Source organism: Microcaecilia unicolor, chromosome 5, assembly GCF_901765095.1.
Source record: "Microcaecilia unicolor chromosome 5, aMicUni1.1, whole genome shotgun sequence".
Taxonomy (NCBI): domain Eukaryota; kingdom Metazoa; phylum Chordata; class Amphibia; order Gymnophiona; family Siphonopidae; genus Microcaecilia; species Microcaecilia unicolor.
The window spans coordinates 74,508,461-74,526,176 of NC_044035.1; the positions used below are offsets into that span (position 1 = coordinate 74,508,461).

At 41.6% G+C, this 17,716-nt stretch overlaps 1 protein-coding gene across 1 annotated transcript in view; it reads left to right on the forward strand.

Moving 5' to 3' along the window:
• The window catches only part of KNDC1 (kinase non-catalytic C-lobe domain containing 1), a 200,678-nt gene that overhangs the window by 61,729 nt on the left and 121,233 nt on the right, over window positions 1-17,716 (forward strand). The window contains exons 8-9 of the mRNA XM_030202996.1: window positions 17,169-17,240; window positions 17,313-17,374. Coding sequence (XP_030058856.1) covers window positions 17,169-17,240; window positions 17,313-17,374 — 134 coding nt within the window. The remainder of the gene's footprint in view (window positions 1-17,168; window positions 17,241-17,312; window positions 17,375-17,716) is intronic.

Below are 17,716 nucleotides of genomic sequence, written 5' to 3' on the forward strand. Positions count from 1 at the left end.
TTCTTTAAAATGCATTACATAGTAACTTCATAGCATGTCCCCCTAGTCTTTGTATTTTTTGACAGAGTAAAAGAGCAAACATTCGATTTATATTCTCTGTTCCTCTCTGCTCTGGATATTATAGACTTCTATCATATCTCACCTCAATCTAGGCTGAAGAGCCCTAACTTTTTTAGCTTTTCCTTATAGGAGAGTCTTCCCAACTCCTTTATTATTTTGGTTGCCCTTCTCTGTACCTTTTCTAATTCTGCTGTATCTTTCTTGAGATGCAGCAATCTCAATTGCACACAATACCCAAGGTGAGGTTGCACCATGGAGTGATATGGAGACAATCTGATATCCTTGATTTATTCTCAATATTGATTGCTTTTTTTGGCAGCCACCATATATTGAACAAAAGATTTCAGTGTATAATCCATGATGATGCCTAGATTCTTCTCCTGGGTTGTGACTCCTAATGTGGGACCTAGCATTGTGTAACTATAATTTGGGTTATTCTTTCCTATGTGCATTACTTTGCACTTCATATTACATTTCATCAACCATTTGAATGCCTAGGCTCCCAAGGACCTCTTAAAATTTCTCACAATAGTTTGATGTCATTTGCAAATTTTGATAACCTCACACTTTTTTCTCATTTCCAAAATATTTATAAATATGTTAAAAAGCATCAGTCCCAGTACAGATCACTGTGGTACTCTACTATTTACTCTACTATTTAGTGTACCTTTCTGTACAGAGAAAAATTGGCAAGTCCGTATCCTGTGAGACCAGTGCAGATGATGGAGACAGATAAAAATGACAATTTAGTGATGTCATCACCATTATAAGGTGTGGTGCAGCCCTAGAACTTGCCATTATTTCTCTGCCTCCAGCAAATGGTGCGAATGAACTGGTGCAGCAGAATGAAGATTTCTTTTGTTTTGTTTGTTTGGCCTGACTCTCTCATATTTGATACAAAATCAAAAAAATGGAAAAACAGGAATTAACTCAATGTAGCAATACTAAACCCAACTTTGAAACCTGTGCTATGCAATATAATTTGAAAATATACAGAGGGTTTTTATGACCAATGGTGGTGGTGTTCCTATAAGGTTGTTCCTAATAGGACATATGAGAGACACAGGTCTTTTCCTTCTGTTTAGTCATAACAGTACGAGTCGTGACCTCAATAAATAAACTTTCTTTTCAGCACAGGTCTCAAAGTTGGTTTTAGTATTCCCTCATGCATGGGCCATGGCCTTTATCTCCACGGTCAAGTCGTTGGCCAAAGGTGCTATCAGGGATTGGTCTAAGGACCTGTCGGTGCAAGGGGAGTTCTCCCCAGGAACCCTAGACCTGGCCTGTACACCATTGTTTGGTGAGGTGCTGTTCCTGAGACCATGACTAGGAGGGGGTTTGACCATCTGAAAGTGATACCTGGCAGCATGCCCCTTGGCACCACAGCCAATATATGATGAATAAGAGGAGAATTGTTCTCTGTTTCCATCTCTTCCCCCCCCCCCCCCCCCCCCCAGTCTCCCAGCATCTCCCTCTCCCTCCTAGTTCTTGCTGTGTGTCCTTCTAAGCTTAAGGCTTATGGGAGTGGGTTTGCTTACCTTTAAAATAGAAATGCCCAGAAGCACCAGAGAATCTTGGCTGATTTGACTCTAGGGGAGCATCACTCAAAGAAAGAGCTCTGGTGTCAGGAGCATTGTTCTGGAGAAAACTGATGACAGCTTTGTTGTAGTGTGGTGAGCCATGGTGTGGATTCTTCCACCATGCCTGGTGAAGGTTGGCTTTGAGTGAATGGTGGTGATAACTATGGTAATGTAACAGAGTGTTGCGGTCTGTGGGTTTCCTATATAAGGTGGTTTTGAGACTATTTTTGTTCTTGATAATCTTAAGATCCAAAAAGGAAATTTGTTCATGATGAAAGTTCATTTTAAATTTGAGATTGGCATCCCATTTTATACTTGTATACACATATTTTGATTTTATTTATGTATGTATATATTTTTATATATCTTTCATTTATTTGTTCAACACATTGATACTTTTTTTTTTACTTCAGGCCATGTCAGGCGTTATAAAGTTTTTCCCTCCATCACTCTGTCTTCCTGTTGTTTCTGTGTCAGAGCTTCTCTCTCATGTTTGCTTGGTTCTCTCTGCTGGTATCTGGAGTTCCTTAGTCTTCTGACAGGATCTCTCAGCAGTGGCTTACCATGGGTGGGGCAGTAGATGCAGTCCATCCCGAGTGTAGGTAATAAGGGGCTGCAACCAACCCCCCCCCCTCTCTCTCTCGCTCTCAACCTCTGATCTGCCAGCAATGCCCTTTCTCAACCCCCCCCCCCCCCCCCCCCAACGGTCTGGCAGATCGCTCCTCTCTCAAACCTTCCCCTCAAACTACCTTTAAACTTGGCTTTTTAGAGGCAGCCAGCAGCAGCAGTAGTGATTCAGTTAACGCTGCCTGAATGTCATTCTTGGAGCCTTTCCTTTGGTACATCCTACCCCCTATGATGTCACTTCCAGTTTTTACTGGGGCAAAATGCGGCAAAGGGAATGCTCTAGGAACGATGCAGGCAGTGTTATTTAAATTGCTAGCACTGCCAACTGCCTCTAGAGGGAAGAAAATCATATTTAAAGGTAGACCAGGGGGGAGCTTCAGACCGCAGGTGGGGGGGGTTGAAAGAAGGAGGAGCTGCCAGACTGTGTGTGTGGGGGGAGGAAGGTTGAACAAGAAGAGAACTGGCATGATGGGGGTGTTAAAAATGATCCACTGTGGGTGCCAAATATGCGAGGTATGCCACTGTCTCTTAGTATATTATTGTTTTTCTATATCAGTGAATCCAGTCCTAATATGGCACAAAGATTCTTGGACTTTAAAAAATTATACTCTTCATAGTCTTTAGGAGGAGTGAGTCATGGTCATCATTAAGGGTGATGCCTGGTGGCTGGATTTAGGGCCCATGATATGAGTTTCAAAAGAGCCCTTGCACCTGGCTTCTGGTCTTAGGACCATTGGCATAAGGACCAGACCAGGAGCAATGTGAGGGATAGTCTATTAAATTCAGTAAAAATCCCCAGACAGTGGTGTATGAAATTCCATTGCACCAGAATCCCATCATTGGTACTGAATGAGCAGGAGGAATGACCTAATGGTTAGAACAATGGACTGAGAACCAGAGCGAGCAAGGTTCAAATTCCACATCCCCCATGGGATGCCCTGTGACCTTAGGCAAGTTACTTTATCCCCAGTTACCTCAGGTACCTACTTATAGTATAAGTTCTTCTGAGAAGGGACTTATTATACCTGAATTATTAATAATGCTGTAAACTGCCTTGATCATTATTTGAAAAGGCAGGATAAAAATCCAAATTATTATCATTATTGGGGCCGATATTCAGAGCGATTTAAGCGGGCTGGAGAGGCTCTGGCCCGCTTAAATCGCCTGTCCCTGCCAAACTGCTGATATTCAGCGGTACTAAACAGGGCAGTGCTGCTGAATATCACCTCTTACCAGCCTCAGAAAAGTGAATGTCTGTGCTTTTTTTCTCTTTGGAGATAATAATTTTTAATTTGTATTTTTGGAGGTTCTTTTATGTTCCTCCATCTGCTTCTTGTTGGATCTCTTTTGGTGTTTTTCAGGCTGTTTCTTTTTCCTGTTGTAATTTGAGCTGCTCTGGCTTGTGCAGTGGTTTTTATGGCAGGTGTGCAGTTTCGGGGGGGGGGGGATTGTCGATCTTCCTGATAATCGGCCCCTTTTACTAAACCGCGCTAGCGATTGCTGTGCAGCATATGCATCGCATTTGCCATGCCGGGAATCGGGGCTGCTGAGAGAAATAGTTGGGCCCGGACCAGAACTGGACCGCCACAAGCCACCCCCCCCCCCCACGGCACTCACACTGCCACTCATGGCCGCCCCCTTACCTTTCTGTGTTTGCCTCCAAGGGGGGGTAGCCGGAGCCGGCGCCAACATGCTGCTTCCTATTCTATCCTCCTACTCATATCACGCTAATTCAATCATCTGGGTCCTGGGTGGCATGCAGGAGCAGGGGAGGACAGACCCAGAAGCAATCAGGCAGCAAGAAGAAGCTTGCTGGCACTGGGCCCAGGCTCCCCCCTTGGAGGCCGGACCCAGGGAATTTTGTCCCCCTGCCCCCCCGCCCCTTTGTCCCTGCCGGGAATCAGCATGGTTTAGTAAAAGGGTCCCATGTTCTGTTCTAGGAAATTAGGCTTACCATACCTGTGGACAAGATTCCTGAAGGTATCATAGTTCTACTTCTGGTACAGGGTTTATATTGCCCCCTGCTGTATACATGTGAACTTTGTTCCGGTTCAAGCCTCAAATTTAAATGAACCCTTGACTAGAACATCCCAGTCCCCTCATTTCTCTTAATTAGAGAGTTCTTATCAACATACGTCATTTGGATCCTAAAACCACTGAGAAGTCAAAGGAAAAGCCTTTCTCATTGACCAAATAGGAAACTCCTCCTGCAGGCTTCCATTGTTTTTAAAAGAGGAAATCCATTTCTAAGGGGCCCTTTTACCAAGTTGCAGTAAAAAGTCACCTTAGTTCACCCTTACTGTATGTAAGTCTTTCCCGGGCGCTAAGACTGTTTTTACTGCTGCAGGAAGGTGACCAGTTTTCCTATTTTTTTTCTATTAATGGCCACTCACTAATTTTGCCATTAGCACATTGCCATAAAAGAAATTAGTGCATGATCCCTTACCGCCACCTATTTTGTAGGCCATAAGGGCTCATATGCTAATCCTGCGCTGATCAATTAATGCACTGCAACCTGGCTGTACTGTTTAGCACAGACATGCCCACTCTCTGCCCCAGAACGCCCCCTTAGTGAAAAAAAATAATTTTATTTTTTAGCACATTGTGGTACACTATTTTAATGTGCAGTAAGCATGCGTTGATGCTTACTGCAGCTTGTTAAAAGGGCCCTTAAATGTTCAGTTCTGTTAATTCAAAATTCGTTATAGCAAATACTTCTTTAAAATTCACAGAACAAATGATATCTTGTCAAAATGTCTTTTATGTTTTCACCCACTTTATGACTTTCTTATCCATATATCCTTCTTTGTTTTACTTTAGCTTAGCAGTTTAAATGCACAGTTCTGATCTGTTCATGAGGGTATTTTTTTAATCCTTTGTTTCCCTTCAGCTGTCACTATATATATTGCATTCAAAACACAACAATAGTTTTGTCATGGCACCACTTAGCGGTGGTATAAAGTGGCTTGTGCTAGTTTGGACGCATGAAATTAGCGAGCCCTGGCCATTTTTTACCACAGTGGATAAAAAGGCCTTTTTTTAATGGGGTGGTAAATGGCCGTGTGCTAATATTAAAAGTAACGCGGAACAATGTACTGTCTGAGCCTTTAATGCTACCTATTTACTTGGTGGTAAGGGCTAAGCGGTAATCAAATACTTCACGTTAATGTGTCCGCACTGCCAGTTACCGCTGGGAACGCCCCCCCCCCCCCCCCCCCCCCTTGGTAGAAAATAGAAAATTATTTTCTTTGGAAACAGCTTGCGCTAAGTTCGAAACTATCACAGGGCGCCTGTGGTACCCCAGCGGTAATGTCGAATTAGTGCGTGCTACCCGCGCATTAGCCCTGCTGCAGCTTAGTAAAAGGTCACCCAAATGTTTCTGCAACAAAGATTTCTGAGAGACTTCTGGAGGAAATGTTCTTTATATGCTGGTTAATAGAAGACAATTGTGAATTGTCCATTCATGAGACAGCATATTTAGTCATTTGTCTTCAGATAAGACAAAAGAATCAATTTTATATTTTATATTCATATTACTTATAATCCAAATAACTTGAGTTACTCTGTAAATTGCAAATTTCTGTAGCAAACCGGTAGGAAACTCGCTTCTTGGCCTTCCCTGAGAAAGTTCTCAGATAGTTCAGCTAAGGTTTGCACACATCCTGTGGCAACTCTGAATACAATACAGGCAGATTCAATGCAAAGACAAGTGCCAATTTAACAGTGTGATATTTCTGGGTTCACAATGGGGTATTTGAGTTTTTGTCTCTATAGCAAGCTTCTTTTTAAGTTCTCTATTTGCCTTCCTTATCAACATGTTACATCTCATTTGCCAGTGCTTATGCTGTTTCCTGTTTTCTTCTGTAAGATCCTTTTTTCCTGGTCTTGAAAGATGTTCTTTTGGTTATAATGGCTGCTTTCACCTCCCCTTTTAATCCTGCTGGCCATAGTTGGGCCTTCCTTACTTATTTCTAATACATGCAATGCCTATCTGGACTTCCAAGAAGGTATTTTTCAACAATATCCATGCCTGATATAAACTCTTTAAGCTTTGCAGCTACTTTTAGATTTTTTTCCTTTACCGTTTTCCTCATTTTATCATAGTCTCCCATTTGAGAATTAAATGCCAATGCAGTAGATTTCCTTACTGTTCTCCCTCCAATTATTTTAAGCCAAATTTGATCATGTTGTGATCACTATTGCCAGGTGGCCCCAACACCATTATCTCTCATACTAAATCCTGTGTTTCACTAAAGTCTACGTCTAAAATAGTCCCTTCTTGTTTCTTCAGCCACCAACAGTCAGCGTTTTTTTGGGGCTGCCACCAGCTTTATCCCCAAATATTCAATACTAGGTCATATGCAGGCACCAGCATTGAATATCCTGGTTTAGGTGGCTGGATAAAATTTTCTCATCCCCGGTCCCCCTCCCTTCCTGTGTTTCCTGTCCCTTGCTCCAGGGCTCCACCTCCCGTCATCCTCCGCCCCTGTGCCCCGCCCCCTGGGATCGTCGCCACCGCTCCCACCCTCCACCGGACCCCCCCTCCACATTACCGTCCCGTGCAGCGCCTCTCACCTGTATGCGAAGGTGCTGCACAGGATAAAACATCTGATCGCCAATTGCTTCTCCCTTCTCCGACGTCAGTCTGTTGTTCCTGGGCCCCCCCTCCATTGGGCCCAGGAACAACAGACTGACGTCGGAGAAGGGAGAAGCAATTGGCGATCAGATGTTTTATCCTATGCAGCACCTTCGCATACAGGTGAGAGGCGCTGCACGGGATGGTAATGTGGAGGGTGGGTCCGGTGGAGGGTGGGAGCGGCGGCGACGATCCCAGGGGACGGAGGCGGAGGATGGCGGGAGGTGGAGCCCTGGAGCAAGGGACAGGAAACACAGGAAGGGAGGGGGACCGGGGATGAGAAAATTTGGAGATTTGTTTTTATTAAAACCGGCTGAAGCGGGGAACAGCGGCGATCTCGGGGGGGTGGGGGGTGGGCAAGGGCGCCCATACAGGACGCTCCTGATGAGCGCCTTTGCCCCCTCCCAATCTATTTGAATTTTTTTTTTGTTTTGGTTAGTGCAGGGGGAAGTGGGGAGCTACCGGTTTGCGTTTTTATATAACTTTTTTTTTTTACATGCCAGCTTGCATTTTTAAGGTGCAGGAGGGAGCGGGGAGATGATAGCTGAGGCCTGAACGACAGGTCTGAGAGCTCGCTAAATTTGTCACGTTAAAAGATTCGTTAGAATCGTCGGTGTGGTTAGTGCATAACGAATTGTCCACATTTCAGTGGTAGTTTCTGGTTTGCATTCCGTTTTCGTTATCTGCTAGTGGCTTCAGAAAAGGCCTATAATGCATGCAACGGTCACAAATTTTGTCGTTAGAGGGTCATTAAAGGGTCGTTAGAGTTTTGTGCATCTAGGCCTAAGAGAATAGGAATACTTAAACTAATGTATATTCCCTTAAACGGCTTAGGTATATTGTATGCTTTTTATTTTATTTACTTCAAGATGATCTGCAAACACTTAGAGCTAATCTGTTCCCAAAAGTTAAAAAGTAAAAAGAACTAATCTGTTCCCAAGAGCTAATAAATTGCTAATGAGATGCCACATTAAATGCCCCCAACGCACTCCTGCCTTCTTCAACGTTTTCACTCCATACACATTTTTCTCTGGAATTTTGTAGAATAGCGCTTTATTTGCTTTACGTGTTTAGATGTCACTCGAATTTCCCAGCTCTTTCTAGGAAAGATTAAGCTACTATTTCTGCTAGTACACTTTAATTTCCACCTCTTGTCTACTTAACGGATTTTATTCAAAAGTCACAATGTAAATAATATATATTGATAGAAATTTTATAACAGGCCACCTAATTTATGTATTGAATATATTCATAAATTACACCAATTTTCAAACAGAAAGCACACACATATTTTCCCTTTGAAAATTATCCTACAGAAAGTATCAGGACACATTTACACCTGCTATTTTGTATGAACAAATTTTCCAACTTATTTAGGGGTCCTTTTTACAAAGCTGCAGCAAAAGGGGGGGCCTGTACTGGTTTCAGCACATGTTTTTGATGCACACCGAGGCCCCCTTTTGCTGCAGTGGGTAAAAAGTAGGTTTTGCTTTTTTTTTTTTTAAAGAAATGGCCATACAGCAAGCGACGCACTTGCTGCGCAGCCATTTTGGGGGGTAGCACTTATCGTCACTAAAGGGCTCCCATTCTAACCTGGCAGTAACTGATTACCACTGGGTACACACCAGCACTACAAAAGTATTTGTAGTGCCGGAAATGGCGCTTGCTGGGGGTGGGAGCCCGGCAGTTATCAAAAGTTTGTTTGACACCTCCTTGAGGCTTTTGGTTGACACCAGAACAGTAGTAGTAATCCCATATGGAGCTTTTGTAGTGTTTAGTTAGATATTGGCACTTATTCACTTTTGTTGATAAATTGAAAAATTGGGGTGGAAAGTTTGAGTGAGTGTGCTACGATGTATAGAGCTTCTCATATGAGCCGCTTTTGTGGCGTTGTGACTCACTGAAGTAGTGCTCGGCTGAAGGTTCAGCCTGTACTGAACTCCCTTTTTCACCCCTTATAAATTACAAATTATAAATGATAAAATTATAAAATAAAATTAATAAACTACAAAACAAAATTGAGCTTCTACTACTGTTCTGTTTGAAGTCTGTCATCGAAGCCTTATACATTTTTTGATGATTGACTTTTGCCAGTCTCATTCAATTAAATTGCATGCACAAATTGGGAGCAAACCCAGATTTGCATATGCAATTGTTGCCGACATTTATAGAACCAGGGGGATGGGGCAATTCTATAAAGGAGGTTGCCCAAGTTTGGGCACCAAAATCCTGAGTGCTGAGTGAGAATTTTTTTATCGGCTGCTGGGTGCCCAGCACTGTTCCCTCTAAGCTGAGCGGCAGTCCTCCATCTACAGTCCTGCCAGTGGGGGGGGGGGGGGGGGGGGGGGGGGGGGGGGGGTGCTATTTCACTATCATTTTTAATAGTGAAGGGTAGGCAAGTTCTGCAGGACTCCAGGGATTCTGTCTGGCCCTAGCAATTTAACACACAGTATTGAAGCACCACCCCCTACTGGTAGCAATGCAGTTAAAGGATATCCACTCAGCTTAGAGAGAACAGTGATACCCAGTATTCTATAACTTAAATGCATAAGTAGGGGATCCATCCATGCCCTGCCCATGCACCTCCCCCTGTGATCTCCCTCTTGCAGTTACATGTCATGTACCCTGCATGCTCACATTCTAGAATACCGCTGAGCACATACAGCGCACTTTATTTATTATTACATTTGTACCCTGCGCTTTCCCACTCAAAGCAGGTTCAATGCGGCTTACATAGTAATAGGGATTACAGAATATTGATAAAGAAAATAAAAGTTAAGTATAGTAGAATAACAAAAGAGATAGGTAGGTAGAGAAGGACAAGGGTGAGGGGAGTAGGAGAGGTATGAGCAAAGGTAGGTGAGCACTGGAAGAGGGGTGGAGCAGGCGGGAGGGGGATGGGTTACAGGATAAGCATAGGGAATTTTGGTGGGAGAAGTAGTCTAGGTCATTGTTGTTACCTGGATATGTGTTGGGTAGTAGGGTTCATAGGATTAGTTTAGGATTAGTAACATTCACATACATAAGTGCTAGTATTCTATATTCTTATCATTTAAATGGAGCTTACATGTAGGTGCTAAAATTATAGAATGAGTGGGATAATGCATATTTTGTAAATTATGTGCATAAACACTAACCCTTCCCCAACTCAGTATATGCACAAGTTTATGTACATATCGGGAGGGTGATTTTGTGAAAGCGTATTTCAGCATGTAAAGCATTTTTACCCATGGAAATACTTTTTAGAATTACACCCCCCAACCCCAAAGTGTATGAAAATATCTTATGTCCCTGGATAATTTTGAAATTCACTTTTGGTATGCTGGTTATAAGATCATTGATGCAGTGCTCCCACATCAAGTTGTTATCCTGCACTTCTTGATGTGCTAACTTGCATCTGTATAGGTTTTGTCTTGCCCTTTACTTCTAACCCATGCACCAGTACAGTATCTTTCTTCACATTTTTAGCATTGGGCAATGCTACATTAGTAGAATGGATGGAACCCATTATATTAATCTTTTAAAGACAAGAACATCTACTCAGAAAGATGAAAAATGTTGACTGAAACATCTATGTAGATTAAAAATAAGACTTTGGTAATGAATTGGTTCTATGCCAGATTATTATTATTATTATTTTAATAAAATATGATCATTTTGTTTGTATTATAAAGTATGTTAGAAAAAGAAATTGGGAGGAAAAGTATAATCTATAGTCAAACAGTGCCTATCATGGAATTCTACAATAGAGGTCTCATTACCTTTAATATAGCATTTGTTCTACAGAGCATTTTTATTTATTTATTTGTTACATTTGTACCCCACATTTTCCCACCTATTTGCAGGCTCAATGTGGCTTACATAGTACCGTAAAGGCATTCGCCAGTCGGTTGATAACAAATACAAGGTTATATTGTGGTCAAATGAGGTAGGTGTGTGTCAGGCACTGTGAAGGACGTATGACATTGACATGAAGATTGTATATTGTCCAGTACAATCATTGGTTGAGCTGTGTTGCTGAACGTGGGGATTTACGTTGGATCGGTGAGGTAAGCCTTTTTGAAGAGGTTGGTTTTTAGTGATTTTCTGAAGTTTAGGTGGTTATGGATTGTTTTTACAGCTTTTGGGAGTCCATTCCATAGTTGTGTGCTCACATAGGAGAAGGTGGATGCGTAAGTTGTTTTGTATTTAAGTCCTTTACAATTTGGGTAATGTAAGTTTAGGTATGATCGTGATGATCCGATTCTATTTCTGGTTGGTAGATTTATGAGGTCTGTCATGTATCCTGGGACTACGCCGTAGACACTGTCCTTTGGAAATAGGATAGAACATTTTATTTTTAAAAAAAAAGGTTTGAATAGATAGGATAATCTGACAGTGATCTATTTTGTATTACACTTTCAGCTTGGTACATAGGAATGAAACTAGATTTATTAATAGGAAGCATTCCTAAAGTAAGAAGGTTGTTGAACACACTGAGAATAATATCCAGGGGCAGCAGTTATCTTTTAAAAGCCAACCATGCATATGTAATGCAGTAACTGTTGCTGCTGCTATTCATTTAGTTTAGCTGTACTATAGGAAAGGCCATAACTAAACATTTTCCCCCGATATTCAAAGTGATGTAAGTGGGCAGGAGAGGCTCCTGCCTGCTTAAAACGCCTATGACTACCTAACCCCCAATATTCAGCAGAATTAAACTGGGCAGTACCACTTAATATTGGCTCTGGATGGTCCCAGAAAAGTGAGCAGATGGTGTTGGGAAGGAGCTGGGGGTTATGCAAGAGCTACCTGGCAGACCTTGGTTAGGCGAGAGCTAGCAATATTCAGTGCTGAGACCTGCATAGCTAAGCGGGTGAATTTAGGACAGCTGCAAAGTGCAGGAGCGAGTGGGCTTTGCTGCTGCCCCCATCACCCCTGCTAGGATTGGATAGGCCAGGGAGGGGGGCTGTTTGGACCGTGGGAATTGGGGGGCCATTGTGGGGGAGGGGCTGAGGGATTTGATTCTCACAGGCTGGGGGGAGGGGATAGGAAGGATCGAGGCTCTTTTGTGGGGCCATGAGGGGAATAAGGGCCACTTAAAAAGTAAAATCTAGTAATGTAGATCCCACATAAGCTCCAGCAGCCAGCCCCACTGGATTTAGCCCCTGATATTCAGTACTGGTGCCCGGATATGTCCAAGCACTGAATATCTGAGGCTAATCCGGCGATGATCAGAGTTTGAAAAAATGCTGACTGCTGCAGCCTGAATATTGGCTATATTGCTTATCCGGAGAGTGCCTTACTATTGCTGTTATATGGATGTTTTTGTTGTTCCTTCCCTCCACCATATGGATAGTGTTGGAACAGGTAGACGTATTTTCACTCTGACACGTATTTTAGGCCTATTTTATGAGGCCAATATTGGTGTCAATGGGGCTCATTTTCAAAAGAGAGACGTCCAAAAAGTGGCATAAATCTGCATTTGGTCGTTTTTCTCAGAAAAATATCCAAATGGGTATTTTCTAACCAATTTTTAGACATTTTTCTATGAAGTCCATCAGAAGTACGTTCAGATCACAAGGGGGGGCATGTCAGGAATGTCTTAAGGGCGGGATCTGGGTGTTCCATAATGGAAGAAAACAAAAATATCTAGGGCTATAAGCTAGACATTTTATTAATGAATAAGCCACAAAAAAGTGCCCTAAATGACCAGATGACCACTGCAGGAATAAAGGAATAACACCTCCTTACTCCTTCAGTGGTCACTGACCCCCTCCCACACTGCAAAGATGTAAATGAAACAGTACATGCGAGCCTCTATGGAGTAGCCTAGTGGTCGGTGCAGTGCACCATAGAGAAGGGGACACAGGTCAATAATCCACTCTTAACTATTACACTTGTGGTGTAAAGTGTCAGCCCCCCTCCAAAACAAAAACCCCTATTGTACACCTGCAGCCATAAGGACTGTTGTAGTGGTGTATAGTTGGGTACAGTAGGTTTTTAATGGGTTTTGAAGGACCCACCATACAATATAACGGGGTAATGGTGAGATGTGTACCAAAGGACCTTTTATGTAAACTCCATTGCAGTGCTCCCTAGGATGCCCCACTGCTCTGCTGGGATGGCTGTGTTTCGAGTCTACTAGGAAAGCTGGCTATTTCTATGTCCCAATGGCTTGAGTTTTTGTGTTTTTCACTTGGATTTTTTCTTTTTTTTTGAAAACGGTCCAAAAAGACGTCCTAATCACAACAACATCTAGGAAATGGTCATTTTCACTACTTGATTTTTAGATGTTTTCAGCAAAACGTCCAAAATTGGATTTAGACATCATATCGAAAGTGCCCTTCTACATATCTTTATAAAATAGACACCTAGAATCAGCCCCTGTAGCACACAGATGCTGATGCACATTTACACCTGTTTCAAAGTTGGTATAAATATGTATGTGCATTCTATACATGTGCACACATATGTTATAAAAGACACATATATTTCAACCCTGTTTCTAGGAATGCCTAAATACAAATTGTGTAAAATAGGGCCATACTTTCCGTGCACATACTTTTTATACACAAATGCCATCATACAATTTATAAAAGTCCTTTTTATTCATGTAAAAGAGGCTTTACATGTAGATAAAGCTTTCTGACTCTCCCCATGCTCTGCCCAAACTCTTCCCCCATACATCTAGGTTGCGTAAAAATGTGCACCTTCTTCTCACGTACTTGTACACAGGGGTATACTAGCACATACACACAAAAAGTCTTTATAAAACTGTCCCCTATGAGTTCAGCCATGAGGGGACAGTGCCAAGGATCTGTGAAATTGGTAAAAAGCTCCACAGAGGTCCTTGGGCCCAAAGTGCAGTTGTCTTCTGAATGGGAAACCAGTCATGAAACCCTCAAACTGTAAGGGGTCCAAAAAATATAATGATTATTTTCATGGTCCACTAGGTACAAAGAAATTTAAAAAAAAAACGTAGCTCCTAGTGCCAACACTTTAGACTTTAATTGCAAAAAAGCTTTCCTTTATAATTGTGTTGGCTTAGAGTCATCTGGAAGTAAGGAAATTATGTGCCCACAGAATAAAAGATTCTTTTTTTTTTTTTTTTTTAAGGAAAATAAGCTCTCAGAATTGCCACTTTCTGTTCCTCTGACTGAAGTACTATCAATAAAGTAGCTTACTTGATAATGACATCCTGTGATGATTCCAAAAATTGAGAGATGTCTAAACTGTCTGGAGAATTTGTTACATCAATTGCATTTCCTCTCTGACTTCTTTAACAGCTTTAGGAAGATAATATAATTTCAAAACCTGTATTTTATTTATTTGTTACATTTGTATCCCACATTTTCCCTCCTATTTGCAGGCTCAATGTGGCTTACATAATGTCGGAGTGACAGTCGCCACTTCCGGATCTGAAAAGTACAGAGTGGTATAACATGAACGTTATAAGGTAGATTACAAGGTGATATTGTAGTAATGTTCATGGATGAAAGAATGATTTACATTATGCTGTAATGGCGGTCACCCTTTCCGGATCTGGGAGATACAAAGTGTTGGTGTAGCATTGTTATTCATGGATGATAACATAAATTACAAGTTGGTATTGCATTAAAGTTCGTAGATGATAAAGTAAAGTAAAAGGTAACTAGACAGTTAAATATAGAAAGTTAATTTAGGGTATGGACAAAAGGTGGTGGTGCATAGCGCGTTACAAATGTCTGAATAGGTAAGGTAGTCCAATGTTGGGGTTCGGCTTTGTTTAGTTTTGTTGATATTTCGTTGTCTGGTATTTAGGATGAATCATTGTAGTATGCTTTTTTGAACAGGTTGGTTTTCAGTAGTTTTCGGAAGATTATTAGGTTGTGCATTGTTTTTATAACATTAGGCAGTGCGTTCCATAGTTGCGCACTTATGTATATTGTCAGGATTAGGGAATTGCAACATGTCCTTTAAATATAAGTACATAAGTAATGCCACACTGGGAAAAGACCAAGGGTCCATCGAGCCCAGCATCCTGTCCACGACAGCGGCCAATCCAGGCCAAGGGCACCTGGCAAGCTTCCCAAACGTACAAACATTCTATACATGTTATTCCTGGAATTGTGGATTTTTCCCAAGTCCATTTAGTAGTGGTTTATGGACTTGTCCTTTAGGAAACCGTCTAACCCCTTTTTAAACTCTGCTAAGCTAACCGCCTTCACCACGTTCTCCGGCAACGAATTCCAGAGTTTAATTATGCGTTGGGTGAAGAAACATTTTCTCCGATTTGTTTTAAATTTACTACACTGTAGTTTCATCGCATGCCCCCTAGTCCTAGTATTTTTGGAAAGCGTGAACAGACGCTTCACATCCACCTGTTCCACTCCACTCATTATTTTATATACCTCTATCATGTCTCCCCTCAGCCGTCTCTTCTCCAAGCTGAAAAGCCCTAGCCTCCTTAGTCTTTCTATAGGGAAGTCGTCCCATCCCCGCTATCATTTTCGTCGCCCTTCGCTGCACCTTTTTCAGTTCTACTATATCTTTCTTGAGATGCAGTGACCAGAATTGAACACAATACTCAAGGTGCGGTCGCACCATGGAGTGATACAACGCATGTGTGTGCAAATTAATTGGCTAGCAAGTTCTTAACCATCAATAATTGGGTGCCACATCCAATTATTGATGTTACTTAGCACTTAGTAAAATTTGTGCGCAAATCTGCAAGCACACTATTCTATAAAGCAGGACACCTAACTCCTATAGCATGTATCCCAAAGGGGACGTGGCTATGAGAAGGGCATGGGCGTGCCAGGGGCATTCCAAAAAATGACATGTGTAGTTACAGTATTCTGGGTCAGCATGCCTAACATGGGCGTCAACATTTACACCAAGTTTCAACAGGCTTTAGTCTGGTGCACAAAGTTAGGTGCTGGAATCAGTTCACCCTTTATAGAATAGCACTGATTTTTTTTTTGGCGCCCATTTTTGAACACTGTTTATGGAATTCCCTCCTTAGTGTATTCTGTAAGCTACATGTGTAAGTGGGAGCCTCACCCATGTCCCACCCATGTTCTGCCCACATGTAGGTCCCTTGAAGTTATGTGTTATAACAATGGCATACACCCTTATAGAATGTATTTATTTATTTATTTATTGCATTTGTATCCCACATTTTCCCACCTCTTTGCAGGCTCAATGTGGCTTACAATACATCATGAGTAATGGAAATATTTTAGAAAATGGACATTTAGTGTTAGAGAAGAATTTTTGGTAACATGATAATGATAAGACATGATAGTAGTATTACAAGCAGATATTATAAGACAGTTCTGAATATGTGTGGAGGAGTTACGTATATTCACATTGGTTGATCTTTGTGGTAAGCCTTGTTAAAGAGATGGGTCTTCAGTAGTTTGCGAAAGTTCGTTAGTTCGTAGATCATTTTTAAATTGCGCGGCAGTGCGTTCCATAACTGTGTGCTTAAATAGGTAAAGGTTGACGCGTGCATTAATTTGTATTTTAGAACTTTGCAGTTAGGGAAGTGCAGATCAAGGAATGTGCGGGATGATCTTTTGGCATTCCTGGGTGGTAAGTCTATAAGGTCTGACATGTAGGCTGGTGCATCTCCGTGAATGATTTTGTGAACTGGGGAGCAAATTTTGAACGTGATGCGTTCTTTAAGTGGGAGCCAGTGTAGTTTTTCTCGTAGGGGTTTAGCACTTTTGTATTTTGCTTTCCCAAATATGAGTCTAGACATTTAGAGTGCTTTTGTGCGTAAATGCTTTGTATTTATGTGCACAAGAGGTGTGTAACTGTGAGCGCCTAGTTATAGAATTGCTCTTTTAACTATTTGATAGCAGGCCTAAACAAGACATAAATTATTTGTATAGTAGCTGAAACTTCCACATATGGATAGATTCAGGTTGCCATCCTTGCTCCATCCTAACTCTGCCCCTCCAATTTATGGATAATGGCAGATCAGCTAGACAGATTTTCAGCCCACCACATTAGGTCTGAAAATCTATGGATAGTGGAGTTATGCATTCTTTGACCACCAGTGAACATATGTCTTTCTGAATATTGACCCGATAACATTTTTGACCAATCTATAGTTGGCATTTTATGATCAGTGCTTTAAATTAAAACCATGAAATTGCAGAGATGGTCTTACTGCTGCTATGATGAAGGTATGATGCTAGTCAATGTGATTACAATACTTAATAGAACTACTACTAGCACACATGATTCAAGCAATAATAATTACAAGGAAGCATTTTGTTTTGGCTTATTTACAGTTTATTTAAACCTGGATGCTGTGATGATTGACTCCAGTGGAGAAGTTCTCTTTTCTGTTTCTGAAGATGCAGGTAAGATAACAGTCTGTCATCTTTGTTTCCATCATGTTGGTTGAGAATAACACCATATTTTCTGTTTCTTAGAATATTGCGATTCATTTTGTTTGGCTCCTGAATTTGAAGAACGAGGGTTGGTTACTGAAAAGGTAATTCTGGACGATTTTGGTTTTTTGGGAGTATTTTGCATGGTTGTATATCATGCTGGTCATTATAGCTTCCCTTGGGTGTAGTCCTTTTCTGTTAGACTTAATGAAAGTTTATGTTGTAAATTATTGTACAGTGTATAGTTCACCTTTATTCCTAATGTAAATCAGCACTCAAAGACCTTGAGGGGGTAATTTTAGAACAGGTAATCTAAGTTGAGATGGCAAGAAGGTGCTCATTTCTAGCCTACTGTATAGAGGCACTTATGGGGGTAGTATTCAGTAGTAAGCAGCTTGTAAACCACTCCCAGCCGCAAGCTGATCCAACCCCGAATATTCAATCCT